The sequence below is a fragment of the Passer domesticus genome, chromosome Z, assembly GCF_036417665.1.
Source record: "Passer domesticus isolate bPasDom1 chromosome Z, bPasDom1.hap1, whole genome shotgun sequence".
Taxonomy (NCBI): Eukaryota; Metazoa; Chordata; class Aves; order Passeriformes; family Passeridae; genus Passer; species Passer domesticus.
The window spans coordinates 2782-28178 of record NC_087512.1 but is presented as its reverse complement, the minus strand read 5'-3'; the positions used below and the strand labels follow the sequence as shown (position 1 = coordinate 28178).

At 34.0% G+C, this 25397-nt stretch overlaps 1 protein-coding gene across 18 annotated transcripts in view; it reads left to right on the top strand.

Moving 5' to 3' along the window:
* The window catches only part of LOC135291145 (transcription factor 4-like), a 111393-nt gene extending 86318 nt beyond the window's left edge, over positions 1 to 25075 (top strand). For 2 of the 18 annotated variants that reach the window (XM_064405161.1, XM_064405159.1), the window contains exons 6-9: positions 1228 to 1277; positions 17862 to 17961; positions 22194 to 22333; positions 24520 to 25074. In XM_064405161.1, the coding sequence (XP_064261231.1) occupies positions 1228 to 1277; positions 17862 to 17961; positions 22194 to 22333; positions 24520 to 24972 (743 nt within the window). In that variant the 3' untranslated portion in view covers positions 24973 to 25074. Of the gene's footprint in view, positions 1 to 1227; positions 1278 to 17861; positions 17962 to 22193; positions 22334 to 24519 lie in introns of all 18 variants that reach the window. The other 16 variants (XM_064405158.1, XM_064405157.1, XM_064405152.1 and 13 more) reach the window with 12 other exon arrangements.
* Positions 25076 to 25397: the final 322 nt, after the last annotated feature.

Sequence of the window (25397 nt, the reverse complement as noted above, 5' to 3'; positions counted from 1 at the left end):
TCCCATAAATCCCTTAAATCCCATAAATCCCATAAAAACCATAAATCCCATAAATCCCATAAATCCCATAAATCCCATAAATCCCATAGACCCCTGCACGGCTCCTCCATGGGGGGAGCAACCCCAAAATCCCAAAAATCACCTAAATCCCCTAAATCCCAATAAATCCCTTAAATCCCATAAATCCCTTAAATCCCATAAACCCCCTAAATCCCTTAAATCCTATAAATCCCATAAATCCTGAAAATACCATAAATCCCCTAAATCCCCTAAATCCCATAACTCCCAAAAATCCTAAAAAAAATCCCAACAAAATCCCATAAAAACCATAAACCCCCTAAATCCCATAAATCCGAAAAATAAAAAAAAATCCCATAAATCCCATAAATCCCAGAGACCCCTGCACGGCTCCTCCATGGGTGAGCGACCCCAAAACCCCAAAATACGGAAAATCCCATAAACCCCCTAAATCCCTTAAATCCTATAAATCCCATAAATCCTGAAAATCCCATAAATCCCAAAAATCCCCAAAAAATCCCCAAAAAATCCCAGAAACCACAAAACCCCCAAAAATCCTAAAAAAATCCCAAAAAAATCCCCCCAAAAAATCCCCAGAAAATGTAAATAAATCCCAAAAAATCCCAAAGAAATCCTTTAAAAATCCTTAAAAAATCCTAAAATATCCCAAAAAATCCTTAAAAAATCCTAAAAAAAATCCTTAAAAAAATCCTAGAAAAATCCTAAAAAAACTCCCCAAAAAATCCCCCAAAAATCCCCAAAAAACCCCAAATCCCCAAAATCCTAAAAAAATCCTAAAAATCCTAGAAAAATCCTAAAAAATCCCAAAAACCCCAAAATCCCACAAACCCCCATAAAATCCCGTATAACCAAAACCCCAAAAACCCCAAAAATCCCAAAACCCCAAAAATACTAAAAAAAAAATCCCATAAATCGCGAAAACCCCCCAAAAAATCCTAAAAAATCCCCAAAAAAATCCCCGAAACCCCAAATCCCCAAAATCCCAAAAACCCCAAAAATCCTAAAAAAAACCCCATAAATCCCAAATATCCCCAAAAAATCCTAAAAAAATCCAAAAAAATCCCCAAAAAATCCCCCAAAAACCCCCAAAAATCGCAAAAACCCCCCAAAAACCCCAAAACCCCCTAAAAACCCCATCAAACCCCCTCTAACCAAAAACCCCAAATCCCATTTTCCCCTTTTTTCCAGAAGTTCAGACAAAAAAAGTCCGGAAGGTTCCGCCGGGTTTGCCGTCCTCCGTAAGTTCCCGAAAGTTTTGGGGATTTTTTTGGGGTTTTGGGGATTTTTTTAGAATTTTTTTAGGATTTTTGGGGTTTTTTTTAGGATTTTTGGGGGGATTTTTTAGGATATTTCTAGGATATTTTTTAGGATTTTATTGGGATTTTTTGGGGATTTTTTGGGATTTTTTTGGGGTTTTTTTAGGATTTTTGGGATTTTTTTTAGGATTTTTTCGGGATTTTTTTTAGGATTTTTTGGGGATTTTTTTGGGGATTTTTTAGGATTTTTTGGGGTTTTTTTAGGATTTCTGGGATTTTTTGGGGATTTTGGGGTTTTTTTATTTTTGGGTTTTTGGGGGTTTTTTGGGATTTTTTTAGGATTTTTGGGATTTTTTGGGATTTTTTAGGATTTTTTTTATTTTTTACGACTTTTTTGGATTTTTTTAGGATTTCTTTGGGGATTTTTGGGGATTTTTTGGGATTTTTTTTTGGGTTTTTTTGGATTTTGGGGGTTTTGGGGTTTTTGGGATTTTTTAGGGTTTTTTTAGGATTTTTTTAGTATATTTTTGGGATTTTTTGGGGTTTTTTTAGGATTTTTTTTTATTTTTGGGATTTTTGGGTTTTTAACGGAAAAAATTTTGGGATTTTTTGGGTTTTTGGGATTTTTTTGGATTTTTGGGGATTTTTGGGTGGAAATCCCAAAAAATCCCAGAAGGAATTGGGGGAATGTTTAGGAAATGAGGGAAAAATTTGAATTTTAATGAGTTTGGATTCGAATTTTTGGGTTTGGTTGTTGTAAAATGATATTCGGCCTCATTTGCATATCATTTGGGTATCGATCCAGCCTCATTTGCGTAAATTTTGGGTAGTGATGTGGCCTCATTTGCATATTCTATTATCAATAGAACCTGACGGTATTGCTCTTGATGCTGCCTCATTTGCATATGATTGTGATAGATGGAAGACCTCATTTGCATATAATTTAGGTGTCAAGCCCACCTCATTTGCATAAATTTTGGGTATCAATATTTCCTCATTTCCATATTCAATTATTAATAGAACCTTATGGCATTGCTCTTGATGCCGCCTCATTTGCATATATTTTTGATAGACACCGTGCCTCATTTGCATATCGTTTGGGTATTGATCCTGCCTCATTTGCATATTCTATTATCAATAGACCCTCATGGTACTGGTGTTGATAGTGCCTCATTTGCATACATTTGTGATCGATATCGTGCCTCATTTGCGTATCGTTTGGGTATTGATCCAGCCTCATTTGCATGTGTTTTGGGTATCGATCCCGCCTCATTTGCATATATTTTGGGTGTTGATACTGCCTCATTTGCACACAATTGTGATAGATGTTATACCTCATTTGCATATTATTCTGATATCAATACAGCCTCATTTGCATATACTGTTGATATTGAGAGTGGCTAATTTGCATATTGTTCTGGTATCGATAGTCTCATTTGCATACAATTCTGATGTGCTTAATTTTAATATTCTGATATTGACTGCCTCATTTGCATATACTATTGGTATTGATACAGCCTCATTTGCATATAATTGTGGTATTGGTACCACCTCATTTGCATACGATTCTGATCTTGATAGTGCTTCATTTGAATGTCGTTGTGGTATCGATACAGCCTCATTTGCATAGAGTTCTGATACCAATACAGCCCCATTTGCATATGCGATTGATATTTATGCAGTCACATTTGCATATCGTTCGGCTATCGATACAACCTCATTTGCATACACTACTGATATAATCACATTTGCCTATAGTTTTGATATTGATAGCCCCATTTGCATATATTGATATCAGCACGGTCTCATTTGCATGGAGTTCTGATATTGATGGTGCTTCATTTGCATATCATCCTGATATCAGCACCCCCTCATTTGCATATAGTTCTGCTATTGATAGAACCTCATTTGCATATCACATTGATATTGGCGCAGGCTCATTTGCACATAGTTCTGATATCGATACCGCCTCATTTGCATATCAGTCTGATCTTGATGCAGTCTTATTCACGCAGCATGGATATTGATCAGTGCCTCATTTGCATACAATTTGCATATCAGCCCCCACCTCCTTTGCATATAGTTCTGATATCGATACCACCTCATTTGCATATCATTCTGATATCGGCACAGCCTAATTTGCATATCATTCCGATATTGATCCAGTCTTATTCACATAGAACTGAGATTGAACATCACCTCATTTGCATGCCCTTTGCATATCGGCCCCGCCTCATTTGCCGATCATTCTGATATTAACAATGCCTCATTTACATACAGTTCTGATATCGATACTGCTTTATTTGCATATAGCATTGATATTGATACCACCTCGTTTGCATATCATATTGATATCGGCACAGCTTCATTTGCATATTGTTCTGATATTTATACCACCTCATTTGCATATCAGTCTGATATTGATCCAGTCTTATTCGCACAGCATGGATCTTGATTAGCGCCTCATTTGCATACACTTTGCATATCAACCCTGCCTCATTTGCATATAGTTCTGGTATCGATACCAGCTCATTTGCATATCATATTGATATTGGTGCAGCCTAATTTACATATAGTTCTAATATCGATACCACCTCATTTGCATATCATTCCACTATTGATCCAGTATTAGTTGCATAGAGTTGAGATTGAACACCGCCTCATTTGCATACACTTTGCATACCGACCCCACCTCATTTGCATATCATTATAATATCAATTGTGCCTCAATTTTTGGATGGAAAATCCAGGATTGATTTCCGGAGGGATTCCCTCGTTCCAGGATTAGGACCGGGATTAGGAGTAGGATTAGAACCAGGTTTAGGACCAGGGTTAGGGTTAGGAGCAGGACCGGGATTTGAACCGGGATTAGAACCAGGATTAGGAGCAGGACTGGGATTAGAACCAGGATTAGGATCAGAACCTGGATTAGAACCAGGATTAGGATCAGAACCGGGATTAGAACCGGGATTAGGAGCAGAACCGGGATTAGAACCGGGATTAGGAGCAGAACCGGGATTAGAACCGGGATTAGGATCAGAACCAGGATTAGGATCAGAACCGGGATTAGACCCAGGATTAGGATCAGAACCGGGATTAGAACCAGGATTAGGATCAGGACCGGCATTAGAACCAGGATTAGGAGCAGAACCAGGATTAGAACCAGGATTAGAATCAGAACCGGGATTAGAACCAGGATTAGGATCAGAACCAGGATTAGAACCGGGATTAGGATCAGAACCTGGGATTAGAACCAGGATTAGGATCAGAACCTGGGATTAGAACCAGGATTAGGATCAGAACCGGGATTAGACCCAGGATTAGGATCAGAACCTGGGATTAGAACCAGGATTAGGAGCAGAACCGGGATTAGAACCAGGATTAGGATCAGGACTGGAATCAGGACCGGGATTAGGAACAGGATGGGGATTAGGATCAGGACTGGGATTAGGACCAGGAGCAGAACCAGGATTAGAACCGGGATTAGGAGCAGAACCGGGATTAGAACCGGGATTAGAATCAGAACTTGGTTCCTTTGGGATTCCGGTTCATTATTTGGGATTCTGGCTCCTTTAGGATTGTGGATTTAGGATTTGGGATTGAGATTCTTTAGGATTCTGGTTCCTTATTTAGGATTTCGTTTCCTTTGGGATTCCAGTTCCTTATTTAGGATTCTGATTCCTTTGGGATTCTGGTTCATTTGGGATTGTGGATTTGGGATTGGGATTCTTTAGGATTGAGATTCATTATTTGGGATTGTGGTACCTTTGGGATTCCGGCTCCTTTGGGATTGTGGACTTGGGATTTGGGATCAGGATTCCGGCTCATTTGGGATTCTCATTCATTATTTAGGATTCTGGTTCCTTGGGGATTCTGGTTCATTCTTTGGGGTTGTGGATTTGGGATTGGGATTAGGATTGTGGTTCATTCTTTGGGATTCCGGTTCCTTCTTTAGGATTCTGGCTCATTTGGGATTGTGGATTTGGGATTTGGGATTGGGATTCTTTAGGATTCCCGTTCATTATTTGGGATTCCGGGTTTTTTTGGATCCCGGTTCGTTTATTTGGGATTCTGGCTCATGTGGGGTTGTGGATTTGGGATTTGGGATAGGGATTCCGGTTCCTTTGGGATTCCGGTTCCTTATTTAGGATTCTGATTCCTTTGGGATTCTCGTTCCTTATTTAGGATTCCGCTTCCTTTGGGATTGTGCCTCGCTTATTTAGGATTGTGGCTCATTCTTTGGGATTGTGGCTCATTTGGGACTGTGCTTCCTTTGGGGATTTTTGAATTATTGGGATCCCTGAATCCTGGAATTATTTGGGGTCAGATCCTCGAATTATTGGGGTCGGAATCCTGGAATTATTTGGGGTCAGATCCTGGAATTATTGGGATTGAATCCTGGAATTTTTGGGGTCGGAATCCTGGAATTATTCATTGGGATCCTGAAATTATTTGGGGTCAGATCCTGGAATTTTTGGGGTTGGAATCCCATAATCCTGGAATTTTTGGGATTCCAAATTCCTGGAATTTTTGGCGTTGGAACCCCAGACCCTGGAATTTTTAGGATCCCAAATTCCTGGAATTTTTGGGGTTGAATCCTGGAATTTTTGGGGTCAGATCCTCGAATTATGGGGGTCGAAATCCTGGAATTATTTGGGGTCAGATCCTGGAATTTTTGGGGGTCAGAATCCTGGAATTTTTGGGGTCAGAATCCTGGAGTTTTTGGGGTTGAATCCTGGAATGTTTGAGGTCGGAATCCTGGAATTTTTGGGGTCAGATCCTGGAATTATTTGGGGTCAGATCATCGAATTATTTGGGGTTGAAATCCTGGAATTATTCATTGGGATCCTGGAATTATTTGGGGTCAGATCCTGGAATTATTTGGGGTCGGAATCCTGGAATTCTTTGGGGTCGAAATCCTGGAATTATTTGGGGTCGAGTCCTGGAATTATTGGGGTCGGAATCCTGGAATTTTTGGCGTCGGAATCCCATAATCCTGGAATTTTTAGGATCCCAAATTCCTGGAATTTTTGGGGTCGGAATCCTGGAATTATTTGGGGTCAGATCCTGGAATTTTTGGGATCCCAGCCCCTGGAATTTTTAGGATCCCAAATCCCCTCCCGCTCCCATTTTTTCCCTATTTTTTATAGGATTTTTTTGGGGATTTCGGACTTTTTTTGCAACAGGTTCCCAAAAAATCTTTTCCCCCAAAACTTTCCCCTTTTTTATATTTTTTTCCCCCCAAAACGTTGCTACAACAAACAAAAACCCCCAAATTTGGAGAATCACCAGAAGGGCTTCTTTGCATTTTTAATTTAGTAACTAACATATGCATACATTTGCATATTAATGAGTTGCAGATGAAATCATGCATACATAATCGCCGCGGTTTCATGTTTGCCAAAACCTCCTTTGATGGATGGAGGAGGAGGGAAAAAAATCCCAAAAAAACCCCAAAAAATCCCAAAAAACCCCCAAAAAATCCTAAAAAAATCCCCGATCCCAATTCTCCCTGATCCCAAAAATTAAAAAAACAAATCCCAAAAAATTCCTTTTTTTGGGGGATTTTTGTCCTTTTTTTCCTCGTCAGGTTCATTAAGGAAGCTGCTAATTAGGGAGCATATGGCTGTTAACCCTTCGCGCGCCGTGCGGGGTTTGGAATTGGTGGGGGAGAAACGATCCTAAAAATATTTAGGGCAAAAAAATCCCATAAAATATTTTGGGGAAAATAATCCTGAAAAAATATTTTGGGAAAAATAATCCTATAAAAATATTGGGGAAAAATAATCCTATAAAATATTTTGGGGAAAAATAATCCCATAAAAATATTTTGGGATACATGATCCCATAAAAATATTTTGGGATAAATGATCCCATAAAATATTTTGGGGAAAATAATCCTATAAAAATATTTTGGGAAGAATAATCCTATAAAATATTTTGGGGGAAATAATCCTATAAAAATATTGGGGAAAAATAATCCTAGAAAAATATTTTTTGGGGAAAATGATCCCATAAAAATATTCTGGGGAAAATAATCCTATAAAAATATTTAGGGGAAAATTATCCTATAAAAATATTTTGGGAAAAATAATTCTATAAAAATAATATGGGAAAAATTATCCTATAAAAATATTTGGGATAAATGATCCCATAAAAATATTATGGGAAAAATAATCCTATAAAATATTTTAGGGGAAATTATCCCATTAAAATATTTTGGGGATAAATGATCCCATAAAAATATTATGGGAAAAAAAATCCTATAAAAATATTTAGGGGAAAATAATCCTATAAAAATATTTTTGGGAAAAATAATATGGGGAAAATAATCCTATAAAAATATTTTGGGAAAAATGGGATCCCATAAAAATATTTAGGGGAAAATAATCCTATAAAAATATTTAGGGAAAAATAATCCTATAAAAGTATTATGGGGATAAATGATCCTATAAAAATATTATGGGAAAAATAATCCTATAAAAATATTTTGGGAAAAATTAATCCCATAAAAATATTGGGGGGAAATGAGATCCCAAAAAAATTTGTAGGATCTTTTTGGGATATTTTTAGGATTTCCATCCCAATTTTTGGGATAATTTTAGGATTTCAATCCAAATTTTTAGGATAATTTTAGGATTTCAATCCCAAATTTTCGGGATAATTTTAGGATTTCAATCCCAAATTTTGGGATAATTTTAGGATTTTAATCCCAAATTTTTAGGATTTCCATCCCAAATTTTTAGGATAATTTTGCGATTTCAATCCCACCTTTAGGAACAGGAGAAGAATTTTAAACGATCACTTAGAACTCGTTTTAGGCCTGGTTTATCTCAGTTTTTGGGGTTAAAATCTGGACTTTTGGGGCCATTTTATCTCAGTTTCTGGGGTTAAAGTCTGGATTTTTGGGGCAAATTTATCTCAGTTTTCGGGCTTAAAATCTGGGGTTTTGGGACCATTTCATCTCAGTTTTTGGGGTTAAAATCTGGATTTTTGGGGCTATTTTTCCCCGTCTCACTTTTCCCTCTCCCTTTTCCCTCTCCTTTTTCCTCTCACGATTTCCCCTCACGCTTTTCCCTCTCCATTTTCCCCTCTCCCTTTTCCCCTCATGATTTTCCCTCTCCATTTTCCTCTCTCCCTTTTCCCTCTCCCTATTCCCTCTCCCTTTTCCCCTCACACTTTTCCCCTCACGCTTTTCCCTCACCCTTTTCCCCTCACGATTTTCCCTCTCCCTTTTCCCTCTCCCTTTTCCCCTCACGATTTCCCCTCACGATTTCCCCTCACGATTTTCCCTCTCCCTTTTCCCCTCACGATTTCCCCTCACGATTTCCCCTCACGATTTCCCCTCACGATTTTCCCTCTCCCTTTTCCCCTCACGATTTCCCCTCACGATTTTCCCTCTCCCTTTTCCCCTCACGATTTCCCCTCACGATTTCCCCTCTCCCTTTTCCCCTCACGATTTCCCCTCACGATTTCCCCTCACGATTTTCCCTCTCCCTTTTCCCCTCACGATTTCCCCTCACGATTTCCCCTCTCCCTTTTCCCCTCACGATTTTCCCTCTCCCTTTCCCCTCTCCCTTTTCCCCTCTCCCTTTTCCCCTCACGATTTCCCCCTCACAATTTCCCCTCACGATTTTCCCTCTCCCTTTTCCCTTCACGCTTTTCCCTCTCCCACCCCACAAAATGGAGACCCCAAAACAGGAAAAAAACCCCATGAAAATAAAACCGGCAAATCCTAAAAAGAAAGGGGAGAGAAATAAAAGAAAAAAGAGAAAAAAAAAAAATTAAAAATGAGGAAAAGGGGAAGGAAAAGAAGAGAAAATATAAAAAGGGGAGGGAAAGGAAAGAAAAATATAAAAAGGGGAGGGACAAGGGAAAATATAAAAAGGGGAGGGAAAGGAAAGGAAAGGAAAGGAAAGGAAAGGAAAGGAAAGGAAAGGAAAGGAAAGGAAAGGAAAGGAAAGGAAAGGAAAGGAAAGGAAAGGAAAGGAAAGGAAAGGAAAGGAAAGGAAAGGAAAGGAAAGGAAAGGAAAGGAAAGGAAAGGAAAGGAAAGGAAAGGAAAGGAAAGGAAAGGAAAGGAAAGGAAAGGAAAGGAAAGGAAAGGAAAGGATATAAAAAGGAGAAAAGGGAAAGTAAAGGAAGAGGAATGGGGGAGGGGGAAAAAAGAGGGAGAAAGTTGGGAAAGGAAGAAGGAGAAAAGGGAAATGAGGGAGAAAAAAGCAGAGGAAGAGTGAAGAAAACGGGGAAAGAGAAAAAATCGGGAAGAAGGAAAAGCGGCAAAAAGGGGGAAAACACCAGAAAAAAATGGGAAAAAAGGCCAAGAAGTGAGCAAAAAGCGAGGTGCAATCTCCACGGCCGCATCCCCCACTCCCCATCCCGGTTTTTTCCCACTTTTTTGCCTTTTTTTTTGCCGGTTTTTTTTTTGCCTTTTTTTTTTCCGTGGGGGCCGTGAGGGGGCGGGGGCGGAGCCGAGCGGGGCGCGGCCGAGCGGAGCCGAAGCCGAACCCGAGCGGCTCCGAACGGTTCCGAACCCGAGCGGCTCCGAACGGTTCCGAACCCGAGTGGCTCCGAACGGTTCCGAACCCGAGCGGCTCCGAAGCCGAACCCCCACCGCGGCGTTCCCGATCTTTGCCGAACGGCACCGAACATTGCCGATGTTCCTCTCGGGCCGCGGTTCCCTCTTGTACTGCACGGCGGTAAGCGCTGCGCTGCTTCTTTTCCCGCGCTTTTTTTTCCCGCGCTTTTTTCCCGCCTTTTCGCCGCTTTCCCCCTCAGGAAAAGTTGTGAGGGGGGGAAAAAAAAGTCCGAAGGAAGCAGCGAATTCTTGGATTTTTTTTGGCAAAAATCGACGGCAAAAGGGTACGCTCGCCATCTGGAGGGAAAAATGGGAATTTTTCGAGGGGAAAAAAAATTAATTTGGGAATGTTTGAGGGAGAAGTTGGTTTGAGGGAGAAGCTGGGATTGATTATTTCCATTTATTTCGCTTTGCTGGGATATTTCGGGAGGAATGCAGGGCAGGATGTGGGAAAATAACAAAAAAAATCTCAAAAAAACCCCCTAAAAATACGTAAAAACTAAAAAAGATTGGATTGTTCCCTGTTTTTTCATGGAGTTTTCTGCAAAAGTTGGTCTGCAGTGAAATCCCCAAAGGATGTTCAGAGTTTTGAGGCTGTAATTCCCAATTCTTGGTTTTTATATTTTTTTTTTTGCCTTTTCCCCCAGTTTTTATCCCCAAATTTTCCCCAATTTTCTCCCATTTTCTGTCTTTTAGTCCCAATTTTTCCCCCATTTTCCCTCCAACTTTTTCCCAATTTTCCTTTTTTTCCCCATTTCCCCCCCAGTTTTTCACCAATTTTTCTCCTTTCCCCCAACTGTTCCTCAAATTTCCCCAATTTTTTTCCAATTTTCCCCTATTTTTTCACCAATTTTTCCATTTCCCCCCCATTTTTCCCATTTTCCCCTCCAACTTTTTCCCAATTTTTCCTCTTTTTGCCCATTTTTCTCCCCATTTTTGCCCAAATTTCCCCCCATTTTTGTCCCAACTTTTCCTTAATTTCCCCCTTTTCTCCCCAATTTTTGTCCAGTTTTCCCACACCAAATTTTCCCAATTTCCCCCAATTTTCCTCCCAATTTTGCCCCTTTTCCCCCAATTTTTTCCCAATTTTCCCTCAATTTCCCCTCATTTTACCCCAAATTTTCCCCCATTTTTGCCCCAATTTTTCCCTAATTTCCCCCTTTTTTCCTCCAATTTTTTCCCATTTTCCCCCAAAATTTCCCCAATTTTCCCTCATTTCCCCCCAATTTTTTCCCAATATTCCACAAATTTTCCCCCATTTTCCCCCACATTTTCCCCCAATTTTTCCATATTTTCCCCACAATTTTTCACAATTTTTTCCATTTTTCTCCCAATTTTCCCCCAATTTTTTCCCCAATTTTTCCCATTTTTTCCCCATTTTCCCCCCATTTTTTCCCATTTCCCCCCATTTTTTTCCTGCTCCTCGGGGATTTTTGGCAATGAAGGTTTTTATTGGGATCAATAATCAATCAATCAATCAATCAATGCCCAGAATTCCAGGGGGCTCCAAGGGTCAGGATTTGGGATTGTTTCCAGCAGGAATTTGGGATCCAGGGGGATCAATAACCAATAATCAGTCAATCTTTCATTCAGTCAATCAATCAATCAATCAATCAATCAGTGATGGGTTTGGAAAGAAATCAATAAATCAATCAGTCCATTGGTATTGGTATTTTCCTTTATTTGGGAAGGAAATCAATAAAGGAATCGGTCAATAATCAATAATCAATCAGTCAATATTGGTAATGAGGAAATCAATAAGTAAATAAAGCAATAGTCAATCAGTATTGGTAATAAGGAAATTAAAAAAACCAGTAAAGGAATTAATCAGTAATCAATCAATCAATTAGTCAATATTGGGAAGAAGGAGATCAAGCAGAAAAGGAATCAATTGATCAATAATCAATCAATCAATATGGGTAAATAGGAAATAAATTAATTTAAAAAGTCAATTGAACAATATGGGAAGTTAGGAAACCAACCAATCAATAAAGGAATCAATCAATCAATCAATGTTCTATATTGGAAATGAATCAATCAATCCAGAGATCGATAGTGGGCATTGAAAATCAATCAATCAATCAATCAATGAATCAAGTATATTGGAAGGAGATAATCAATCAATCAATCCTGGTTATTAAAACTCAATCAATCACTCAATCAATCAATCCATCCATCAATCAAACAATTAATATTGGAAATCAATCAATCAATCAATCAATCAATCCATTTTGGATATTGGAACTCAATCAATCAATCTTAGATATTACAATTCAGCTAATTAATCAATCAATCAATCAATCAATATTGGAATTTAATCACTGTAGGATATTGGAAGTCAATCAATCAATATCTGGGATTGATTGATAATTAATCAATGCTCGGAAATCAATCAAGATTGATCAGGGAGAATGAAAGGATTAATTAACAAATCAATTAATTAATGAACTGATTAATTAATGGATCAATTAATGAATAAATTGATATTATATGAATTAGTCAATAAATAATCAATAATCAATAAATATTGATCAATCAATAGGAAATTTGAAATAAGAATGGATTAATTATTAATCAATAAGTAATTAGTTAAGTAACAAATTAATGTATTATTAAACATCAATTAATTAGATAAAATCTGATAATTAATATTGAGACTTGATTAATTTTATTGAATCGATATTTGATATTGATTAATCATTGAAATATTGATGAAATATTAATAATTAATAATCACTGATAATTAATATTGATTTTTATTGATTAATTTGCTTAACTCGATCATTAATAGCAATTAAACCGATAATTACTAGCAATTTAAAATGGGAATAAATTGAGATATTAATTATTGATTACATATTAAAAGCCGATCATGAATATTGATATTTAATTGATTATTATAATTAATCAATAATTAATATTTATTAATAAAGTAATTAATTGGAGATGCTAAATATTAATTAAATATTAAAATCCAATAATGAATATTGTAATAAATTATGATATTTAATGGACATTTAATGCTGATTAATTACGGATATAAATGAAGATATTACATCTTAATTAGTGTGGAATTAATTAGATTAAAGGAATTTTAATATTAAATTAATTAATGATACTCTTAATATATTAATACTAAATATTAAATTGATAATATAATAATGATAAGCAATCAATAAAATAGATAAATTAAATATTAATGAATATTTAGTCTCTAATTTGCATATATTAGCATAAGTGAGAAACATTTTAACTTTTAATTTTCAATATTAATTATCAATATTGAATAATGATTAATCCAATCTTTAATCTATTAATTGGATGTTGATAGGAATAATTGGGTGGAATGTAGAAATTCAATATTAATTAATATTCAATCTCTAATTTGCATACATTTACCTAGCCACAAACTATATTAAAGATTAATTATCGATATTAAATATTGATTAATCTGATATTGGATCTATGAATCGATTATTAAATATTGATAGGAGAAAATTGCTGGATTAGGGAAAGAAATCAAATATTCATGAATATGCAATCTCTAATTTGCATACATTTTCATCACTGAAAGACATCAAATATTTATTATCAATATTAATTATTGATTAATCCGATATTAAATCTATCACTGGGCTATTAAATATTGATAGGAATTAATTGATGCTTTAAATAGGGAAATTAAATATGAATATTCAAGTGCAAATTTGCATATATTTGCATTGATGTGAGATAAATGAAATATTAATTACGATATTAAGTATTAATTATTGACTAATCAGATATTTAATGAATGTGTCAAAATCAGCTCACGTATTAAATATGGAAATTTTAATAGTTGTGGATAATTTGCATACATTTACATGCTCATGAAATATATCAACAATTATTTATATTAAAAATCAATATTAAGTAATTATTAATCCAATATTGACTTTAATAATCAGAGATTAAATATTAATAGGTATAAAATTATGTAATAGATATGGAAATTAAATATTCATGAGTATGCATTGTCTAATCTGCATACATTTGCATAGACAGAATTTATTAGACATTAATTATCGCTATTAAATATTGATTAATCTGAGAATGAATCGATTATTAAATATTAACAGGAAAAAATCGCTGGATTAGATGAAGAAGTTAAATATTCATGAGTATTAAATTTTGAATTTGCATATATTTACACAGATGTGAAATTTATTAAATATTAATTACCGCTATTAATTATCAATATTGAATATTGATTAATCTGATGTTCAAGATGTTAAATATTAAACAATTAATGAAAAGAATTGATTTAATTATGGAAATTAGCTATTAACGAATATTCAGTTTCTAATTTGCATATATTTACATAGGCACAAAATCTATTAAATATTAATTATCGAGATTAATTATCGATTAATCTTCAGGAAATTAATCTGATTGAAAATATTGATGATAATTAAATATTCATTCAATATTCCACAGCGAATTTGCATATATTTGCATATGTGTGGAATATATTAAATATTGATTATGGAGTATAAATATTGATATTAAACATTAATTAATCAGGAATTGATTGGCGCACATTGATTAATTAAAGAAATATTAATTAAAATTCAAGCTGGAAATTGAATATTAATGATTAACGAATATTAATGAGCTGGGACATAATTTGAATATTAATTAGCATTTTAAATATCGATATTAAATATTTATTTACCTGATTATAATAAAATGGGCTTATTAATTTATTAGAAAATAATTTAGATATTAACTAAATATAAATATAATTAATAAAAAATTAAGATTATAATTGTTTAATTAAATAATGGAAATTAATTGGATTTATGCAAATTATTAATTAAACACAAATGGAATTGATGGAAATTACATGGAATAAAGGTAATCGATAGAAATTAAGATTAATTATGGTGAATATTAATTAAATAAGAATGGAATTAATAGGAAACATCTAAAATTGGAATTATTTAATTAAGTAATTAATTAAAAAATATTAATGAAATACAAATAAAATGGATGTGAATTGTATTAAAATTAATTATTAATTAATCATAATTATGGCTATTAATTAAATAGAAATAAAATTAATGAAATTACTTTTAAATTAACATTTTAATTAAATCATATTGATTAGTAATAATTATTCTGAATATTAATTAATAAAGTTGCATTTTAAATGAATTGCTTAATTAAATACTATTAATTAACAGTAATTAGAGTGAATATTGATTTAATAGAAATGGGATTAATCGAAATTACATTAAAATCCAATTATTTAATTAAATAATATGAACTAATAATTATTTGTAGTTATTTCATGAATTTGTATTGATTAGTAATACTTATTAATTAATAACTAATGATAATAAATAATAATTAATTGATTAATAAAAAGGACAGGACCCAAGGGAAATGGAGCAGAAAATTCCAATTAATTGAATTAATAATATTTATTAATTGCAATTAATTACTGTAATGAATTGGAAATAAAATTGGAATTAATTGGGAATAGAATTGAGAATAATTGGAAATAAAATTCATAATTAATTGGGAATAAAATTTGAAATTTATTAGGAATAAATTGAAAATTAATTAGGAATAAAATTAAAATTTATCAGAAATAAAATTAGAATTAATTGGGGAATAAATTTGTAATTAATGGGAATGAAATTGAAAATTAATCAGGAAAAAAATAAAATTAATTACAAATAAGATTGGAATTAATTGGGAATAAATTGAAAATGAATTAGGAATAAAATCTTTAATTAATAGGGATTAAAATTGGAAGTAATTGGGAATAAAATTGAAAACGTGAAATTAAAATCAATAAATAAAGAGTTAATGAAAAATTAATTTGAAATAATTAAAAATAAATCAAAATTCGAAGTTAATGTGAAATAAAAGAGGAAATTCAATCAATAAATTCATAAAATATGGGTAAATAATCAAGAAAGCAATATGCAGATAGGGCTGGGTATGCAAATGAGGGCGTGAATATGGAATTATGCAATGAGCGTGGGCGAATATTTGAATTTTGGGGAAATTTGGGATTTTGGTAGGAAATAAGTTGAAATTAAATGGGAATTAATTGGAATTTAATTTGGAATTAAATGGAAATAAAATGGGAAATTAATTAGAAATTCATCAGAAATTCAAGGGAAATTAAATGGGAATTAATTAGAAATAAAATTGAAATTAAATAGAAATTAGAAATTAAATGGAAATAAAAATGGGAATTAATTAGAAATAAAATTGAAATTAAATAGAGATTAATTAGAAATTAAATAGAAATAAAATGGGAATCAATTAGAAATTAAATGGGAATTAAATGGGAATAAAATAGGAAAATTAATGGAAATTAAATGGGAATTAATTAGGAATAAAATGGGAATTAATTAGAAATAAATAGGAAATAAAATGGAAATTAATTAGGGATAAATTTGAAATAAAATGGAAATTAATTAGGAATAAATTAGGAAATTAAATGGAATAAAATGAGAATTATTGAAAATAAAATGCAAATTAATTAGAAATTAAAGGGAAATTAAATGAAAAATTAATTAGAAATAAAATGGAAATGAAATAGAAATTAATTAGGGTTAATTGGAAATAAATTGGAAAATAAATGGAAATAAAACGGAATTAATTAGAAATTAAATTGAAATTAATTGGGAATTAATTGGGAATTAAATGGGAATAAAATAGGACAATTAATGGATATTAAATGGGAATTAATCAGGAATAAAATGGGAATTAATTAGAAATTAAATGGAAATAAATTAAATGGAAATAAAATAGGAATTAAATGGGAATAAATTAGGATTAAATAAGGAATAAATTCAGAATAAAATAGAAAATAAATGAAAATAAGCTAGGAATAAATTCAGAATTAATTAGGAATAAATTAGGAATAATTTAGGAAATTAATGAGAATAAATTGGAAAAAATTAGGAATGAATTCGGAATAAAATGGGAAATAAATGGGAATAAGTGGGAAATAAATTCAGAATAAATTTGGGGGTTTTGTTTGGGAATTTCTGGGAATTTGTCAATTTTTTCCCCAATTTTCCTCCAAAAAATCCAAATTTTTCCCCAATTTTTCCCCCGATTTTTCCCCAATATTCCCCCCAAAAATTCAAATTTTTCCACAATTTTCCTTCAAAAAATCCCAATTTTCCCCCCAAACATTACAAATTCTCCCAAAAAAATTCCCCAAAAAAATCTCTTTTTTTTCTCGATTTTCCCCCAATTTTTCCTCGATTTTTGTCCAAAAAATCTTAATTTTCCCCAAAACATCCCATTTTTTCCCCATTTTCCCCCCCAATTTTCCCCCAATATTTTTCCTAAAATCCCTCATTTTTCCCCGTTTTTCCGCAAAATTTCCCCCATTTTTCCTTTATTTTCATGCAATATTTTTGTCAAAATCCCCATTTTTCCCCCCAATTTTCCCCCAATATTTTTCCTAAAATCCCTCATTTTTCCCCGTTTTTCCGCAAAATTTCCCCCATTTTTCCTTTATTTTTCCTTCAATATTTTTGTCAAAATCCCCAGTTTTTCCCCCAATTTTCCCCCAAAAAATCCCAAATTTTCCCTGAAAAAATCCCGATTTCCCCCAATTTTCCCCCCTAAAAATTCCAAATTCTCCCCAAAAAATCCCAAAAAAAATCTCAATTTCCCCCCAATTTTCCCCCAATATTTTTCCCAAAATCCCAATTTTTTCCCCCAATTTTACCCCCAAAATTACAAATTTTCCCCAAAAAATCTCAATTTTTCCCCATTTTTTCCCCATTTTCCCCCCAATTTTTCCCCAATTTCCCCCAATTTTTCCCCAATTTTTCCCCATTCTTCCCCTATTTTCCCCAAAAATTCTCATTTTCCCCAATTTTTTGCCAAAACGTCCCACTTTCCCCCATTCCCGCATTCCCCCTGCCCGTACACTTTTGCCCAAACCGGCCGTTTTTCGCCCCGTTGCCAGGTGTACGCTCCGTCCGCCAGCCCGGCCGAGTTCAGCCGCGACTCGGCCGCCTTCGCCTCCAAGGGCGGCGCCGCCTTCGCCGGCTCCTTCTTCGTGCCAGGTCAGCAAATTCCTACAATTTTCCCCAAAATTCCACTTTTCCCAAAAAACCACAAATTTGGGGATTCGTTTTTTAAAAAAATGGTGAAAATTGGTCAAAAAATGAGGATTTTAGGGCCAAAATTGCGCAAAAAATGTGAATTTTAGGGCGATTTTTTCAAAGAAATTCTGAATTTTGGGATCAATTTTCCCAAAAATTTGGAATTTTGGGAACAATTTAAAAAAAACCTCTGAATTTTGGACCAATTTTTGTGCAAAAATGTGAATTTCAGGATGAATTTTCTCAAGAAAAAGTGAATTTTTGGACGGAAATTCCAAAAAAAAATTGGGAACTTTTGGACGGAATTTCCAGAAAAATTCTGAAATTTTGGACCCAATTTCCTAAAAAAATCTGAATTTTAGGATGAAATTCCTAAAAAATTCTGATTTTTTGGGATGAATTTTCCGTAAAAAACCCAATTTTGGGGGTTGATTTTGCAAAAAAACCTGAATTTTTGGACTAAATTTTCTTAAAATTTCAGAATTTCTGGGACCAAATTTCCTCAAAAATTCCAAAATTTTGAGATAAAAATTTTCAGAAAATTCCCATAATTTGGAACCCAAAATTCTTGGAAAAGTCTGAATTTTGGGACCAAATTTTCCTGGCAAATTCCAAATTTTGTTTCCACGGCTCCTTCTTCATGCAAGGTCAGAAAATTCCCCAAAAATTTATGGAATTTTTATTAAATTCCAATTTTCCAAAAAAATAGAAATTTTGGGATGGATTCTCCAAAAAAAAGGTGAAAATTGATCAAAAAATGACGATTTTAGGGCCAAAAAATGCGAATTTTACGACAAATTTTTCTCAAACAAATCTGAATTTTTGGACTGGATTTGCTCAAAATTGTGAATTTTAGGATCAATTTTCCAAAAAAAATTGAATTTTGGGAAAATTTCCTAAAAATTCCTGAATTTTGGGAGCATTTTCACAAAAAAAATGAATTTTAGGACGAATTTTTCTTAAAAAATCTGAATTTTAGGATGAATTTTCTCAAAAAATTCTGAATTTTTGGACTGAAATTCCTAAAAAAATCTGAATTCTGGGAACCAATTTCCTAAAATATTCGGAATTTTGGATTGATTTTCCTTAAAAATCTGAATTTTTGGCTGAATTTTCTTGAAAAATTCAAAATTTTGGGATCAATTTTCCTGGGAAATTCCCAACTTTGTTTCCCCGGCTCCTTCTTCATGCAGGGTCAAAAAATTCCTAAAAAGTTTCCCCAAAATTCCATTTTTCAAAAAAATATCCAAAATTTGGGAGCGATTTTGGTGAAAAAATGGTGAAAATTGATCAAAAAATGAGGATTTTGGGACCAAAATTGCGCAAAAAATGTGAATTTTACGATAAATTTTTCAAAAGAAATTTTAATTTTTCGATCAATTTTCCTAAAAAATTTTGAATTTTGGGATTGGTTTCTTAAAATATTGGGGATTTTGGGATAAATTTCCTTAAAAAATGTGAATTTTATGACGAATTTTTCTCAAAAAATGTGAATTTTAGGACAAATTTTTCAAAAAAATTCCGAATTTTTGGACTGAATTTCCTAAAAAATTCTGAATTTTGGGATCAATTTTTTTTAAAATTCTGAATTTTGGGTCCAAATGTTTCAAAAATACTGAATTTTGGGATGAATTTTCCTAAAAAACCCCAAATTTTGGGGTAAATTTTACCAAAAAATCAGAATTTTCAGACCAAATTTTTCTCAAATTTCAGCATTTTGGGACCAAAATTCCCCAAAATTTCAGAATTTTTGGGGCCAAATTTTGTCAAAAATTCCAAATTTTGGACTAAAAAATCCCTGAAAATTTCTGAATTTTGGGACCAAATTTCCTCAGAAATTCACAAATTTTGGGGGCAAAATTCTCAGAAAATTCCCAAAATTTGGGACCAGATTTTCTGGAAAAATTCCCAAATTTTAGGCTAAAAAATCCCGAAAAATTCCAAATTTTGGAGTAAAAATTCCCAAATTTTGAGACCAAATTGAGCAAATAAATTTCCAAGAAATCCTAAATTTTGACATTAAAGATTCCCAAAAAAAATTCAAATTTTTTACCAAAAGGCACAAATTTTGCCATTAAAAACACAAAAGAAAATTCAAATTTTCACCAAAAAATTCAAAGTTTTGCCCTTAAAAAAATCACCAAAAAATCCCAAATTTTACCATTAAAAACTCCTAAAAAATCCAAATTTTTGACAAAAAAATCCCAAATTTTTACATTAAAAATCCCCCAAATTTTGGAATTTTTTGACCAAAAATCCCCCCAAAAAATCAAATCCCAAAAATTTTCGAATTTTTCACCAGAAATCACAGATTTTACCATTACAAATCCTCCCAAAAATCCCAAATTTTTACCATTAAAAATCCCAAAAAAAACTCAAATTTCGGTCTGAAAAATCAAAAGAAAATCTGAATTTTTCACCAAAAATCCCCATTCTAACCATTAAAAATTCCAATAAAATCCCCATTTTTCACCAAAAAATCCCAAATTTTTGCATTAAAAATTCAAATTTTTTCACCAAAAACCCCAAACTTTTACATTAAAAATCCCCAAGAAAATCCCAATTTTCCAGAAAAAAATTCCAAATTTTTACACTAAAAATCCCTTTAAAAATTCAAATTTTCACAAAAATATCCCAAATTTTATAATAAAAATCCCCCCAAAATTCGGGTTTTTTCACCAAAAAATCCCAAATTTTAGGCTAAAAATTCCCCCCAAATTCCCAAATTTTAGGCTAAAAATTCTCCCCAAAATCCAAATTTTAAGCTAAAAATTCTCCAAAAATCCCAAATTTTAAGCTAAAAATACCCCAAAAACCCCCAAAATTTAGACTAAAAATTCCCCAAAAAATTCCCAATTTTAGGCTAAAAATTCTCAGAAAATACCCAAATTTTAGGCACCAAATTTCCTTCAAAAATCCCAAATTTTAGGACCAAATTAACCTCAAAATATTCCCAAAAAATCCAAAATTTTGACCGAAAAATCGCCAAAAGACCGCAAATTTTTGACCTAAAATAGTGAATTTTGCCCTTAAAAATCACAAAAACATCCAAAATTTTCACTGAAAAATCCCAAATTTTTGACGTTATAATTAAAAAAAAATTCGAATTTTTTGACCAAAACCCCCTAAACTTTACCATTAAAATCCCCGAAAAAAATCCCAATTTTTGACCAAAACCCACCAAATTTTATATTAAAAATTCAAAAAATTTTCAAAATTTTCAGCAAAATAATTCCAAATTTTTGCCATAAAAAATCCCAATTTTTCACCAAAAAAATTCCCAATTTTTACCTTAAAAATCCCTAATTTTTGACCCGAAAATGTTGAATTTTTAGACCAAAAAATGTTGAATTTTTGACCGAAAATGTTGAATTTTTGGCCATAAAGTGCCCCTGTGTTGCGGCAAGCGCCTCCAAGGTTGGACACAATTCAATATTAAAATTGCTGAATGAATTAATGAAGATAATTTGCATATCCTTGTTGCAGACGGCGCCACAGCCGCGAGCCCTGGAGCGCCTCCAGCGCCGTCAGCCCCGCTGGCATTTCCTTTCCAGGATTTTCTTGGGAAATTCCCAAATTTTGGGATCAAATTTCCTGGAAAAAATCCCAAATTTTAGGCGAAAAATTAAAAAAAAAAATCCCAAATTTTAGGCTAAAAATTCCCCAAAAATTGCAAATTTTGGAGTAAAAATTCCCCAAAAATTCCCAAATTTTGTCATTAAAAATCTTTGAAAAAGTCAACTTTTTCACCAAGAAGTCCCAAATTTTTACATTACAAATCCCCCAAAAATCCAAATTTTTGAATAAAAAATCCCAAATTTTTACCATTAAAAATCCTCAAAAATTCAAATTTTAGACCGAAGAATTGCCAAAAAATCCCAGATTTTGACCAAAAAAATTCCAAATTTTATATTAAAAATCCCTCAAAAATCCCAATTTTTCACCAAAAAAATCCCAAATTTTTACATCAAAAATTCGCATTTTTTGACCAAAAAATTCCCAAATTTTTGCATTAAAAATCCAAATTTTCGACCGAAAAATCGCCAAAAAATTGGAATTTTTGTCCGAAAAAATCCAAATTTTTGGCCGTAAAATCCCCATTTTGTGAGGAAAACCCCCCAAATGTTTGGGCTAATTGCATCTCAAAGTTAATTAGTGAGTGAGTTCATTAACATTAATGATTTTCCTTGCAGATGGGCACCACAGCAGCGAGCCCTGGAGCTCCTCCAGCGGCGTGAGCCCGGCCGGCTTCTCGGGGATGCTGGGCAACGCCTCGCACGCCCACCTGGGCCAGGCCGGCAGCTACTGCAGCCTGCACCCCCACGAGCGCCTGGTGAGTCCAAAAAACACCCCAAAAATCCCTCCCCAAATCCCCCAAAATTGCCCAAAATATCCCCAAAAAATCCCTTTTTTTTCCAAAAAAAACCCCATTTTCTCCTCAAAAAAATGTGATTTTTTTCCCATTTTTTCCTCAAAAAAATTCAAATTTTTTTTCCCAATTTTTCCCCATTTTTCCCCAAAAAATTCAAATTTTTTCCCTCCCAATCCCCACTTTTTGCCATTTTTTCCCCATTTTCCCCCAATTTTCCCCCCCATTTTTATCCCAATTTTCCCCAGTTTTTCCCCAATTTTTCCCCATTTTTCCCCAATTTTACCCCAACTTTTCCCCCAAACTTTCCAGTTTTTTGCCATTTTTTTGCCATTTTTCCCCATCTTTTTGCCATTTTTCCCACAATTTTTACGCAATTTTCCCCATTTTTCCCCAATTTTCCCCCAATTTTCCCCAATTTTTTCTCAATTTTTTCCTATTTTTCCCCCAGTTTTTCCCCAATTTTCCCCCATTTTTTCCCCAAATTTTACCCATTTTTTCCCCAATTTTTCCCCCCAAAATTCCAATTTTTTGCCTTTTTTTTTGCTATTTCTCCCCAATTTTTGCCATTTTTCCCCCAATTTTTCCACCATTTTTTCTTGATTTTTTCCCAATATTTTCCCATTTTTCTCCCCATTTTTCCCCCCAAAAGTCCAATTTTTTGCCATTTTTTGGCCATTTCCCCCCCATTTTTCCCCCGTTTTTCCTCAGTTTTTTCTGGATTTTTTCCCCTTTCTCCCCATTTCTCCCCATTTTTCCCCCAATGTTGGGAGCTCCTCGCACTCCCGCCTGGGCCCGGCCGGCAGCTCCTGCAGCCTCTGAGTCCCAAAAACACCCAAAAAACCCCAACAACTCAAAAAGATCCCCCAAAAATATCTCAAAAATTCCCCAAAATATTCCCAAAAAATCCCATTTTTTCCAAAAAAACTCCCATTTTTTCCTCAAAAAAATCTGATTTTTTTCCCATTTTCCCCCAAAAAAATGCAATTTTTTTCCCAATTTTTCCCCATTTTTCTCCAAAAAAATTAGCTTCTTTCCTCATTTTTCCCTCCAAATGCCCAATTTTTTGCCATTTTTTCCCGATTTTCCCCCCATTTTTATCCCAATTTTCCCCAATTTTTTCCCCAGTTTTCCCCCATTTTTTTCCCAATTTCCCCCCAATTTTTCCCCCAAAAATTCCAATTTTTTTGCCATTTTTTCTGATTTTTCCCTATTTTTGCCCAATTTTTCTCCATTTTTCCCCATTTTTCCACCATTTTTCCACCATTTTTTCTCCATTTTCCCCCAATTTTTTCTTGATTTTTCCCCAATTTTTACCCATTTTTCTCCCCATTTTTCCCCCCAAAAATTCTAATTTCTTGCCATTTTTTGGGCATTTTTCCCCCAATTTTTCCCCCATTTTTCCCCATTTTTTTCCACAAAAAAATCACTTTTTTTTCTCAAAATATCTGATTTTTTTCACTATTTTTTCCCCAAAAATTCAAATAATTTTCCCTTTTTTCCACCAATTTTTTCCCCATTTTTTCCCAATTTTTCACCAATTTTCCCCCATTATTTCCCAAAAAAAATTCCAATTGTTTTGCCATTTTTTCCCAATTTTTCCCAATTTTTTCTCATTTTTCCCCCAATCTTTCCGCCATTTTTTTTTATTTTCTCCCATTTTATTCCAAATTTTCTCCCATTTTTCCCCCCAAAATTCCATTTTTTCTCAAAAAATTTCAATTTTTTCCCCGATTTTCTCCCATTTTTTCCCTAATTTTCCCAATTTTTTCTCAAAAATTCCATATTTTCTCATTTTTCCCCAATTTTCCCCATATTTTCCCCATTTTCCCCCAATTTTCTCCAATTTTTTTTCTCATTTCCCCCAATTTTTCCCCATTTTTTCCAAATTTTGTCACCAAAGAATTCAATGTTTTTACCAAAAAATTTGATTTTCCCCATATTTTCCCCATTTTTTGTCCAATTTTCTCCAAATTTTGTCCCCATTTCCCCCGATTTTTTCCCATTGAAAAAATTCAATTTTTTTCTCCAAAAACATCCAATTTTTTCCCCGTATTTTCCCCATATTTTCCCCATTTTTTGCCCGATTTTCCCCAAGTGTTTCCCAGCAGTTTTTCACCAGTTTTCCCTGGTTTGGCCCCGTTTTGCAGGGCTACCCGGCGCACTCGTCGGCCGAGCTGAGCTCGGCGCTGCCCCCGATGTCGTCGTTCCACCGCGGCTCCAACGCCTTCGGCTCCTCCTGCACGCCCCCGGCCAACGGCGCCGAGCCCCTGCTGGGTGAGCCACGAGTGCCGGAAACACGCGGCAAACACGCGGCAAACACGCGGCAAACACACGGGAAACGCGCGGGAAACACGCGGCAAACGCGCGGGAAACACGCGGGAAACACACGGGAAACGCGCGGCAAACACACGGGAAACACGCGGGAAACACACGGCAAACACACGGGAAACGCGCGGCAAACACGCGGCAAACACGCGGCAAACACATGGCAAAAAGGCTGGGAGAATGACAAAAAATTCCCAAAACAATCGGTGAAAATTTGGGAAAAAATGGTGGGAAAATCGCAAAAAAATCGCAAAATTTTTGTAAAAAATCCCTGAAAAATTCCCAAAAAATGCCAGAAAAATCCTGGAAAATTCAGGAAAAATTCCAGTAAATTACAAGAAAAAGTCAGGGAAAAATCCCCAAAAATCCCCCAAAATTGTGGGAAAGTCCTGGGAAAATGACAAAAAATTCCCCAAAAAATTGGGGGAAATTTGAGAAAAAATGGTGGAAAAATCATGGAAAAATTACAGAATTTTCATTAAAAAATCCCGGAAAATTTTGGAAAAAATCCCAGAAAAATTCCCCAAAAATTCACAAAAAATTCTGGAAAAATTCCAGAAAAATCCTGGAAAAATTCAAGAAAAATCCCAGAAAATTACAAGAAAAAACCCACCAAAAAATCCCTCAAAAAATCCCCCCAAAAATTCCACAAAAAATCCCCAAAAAATCATGGGAAATATATGGGAAGGTTGACAGGAAA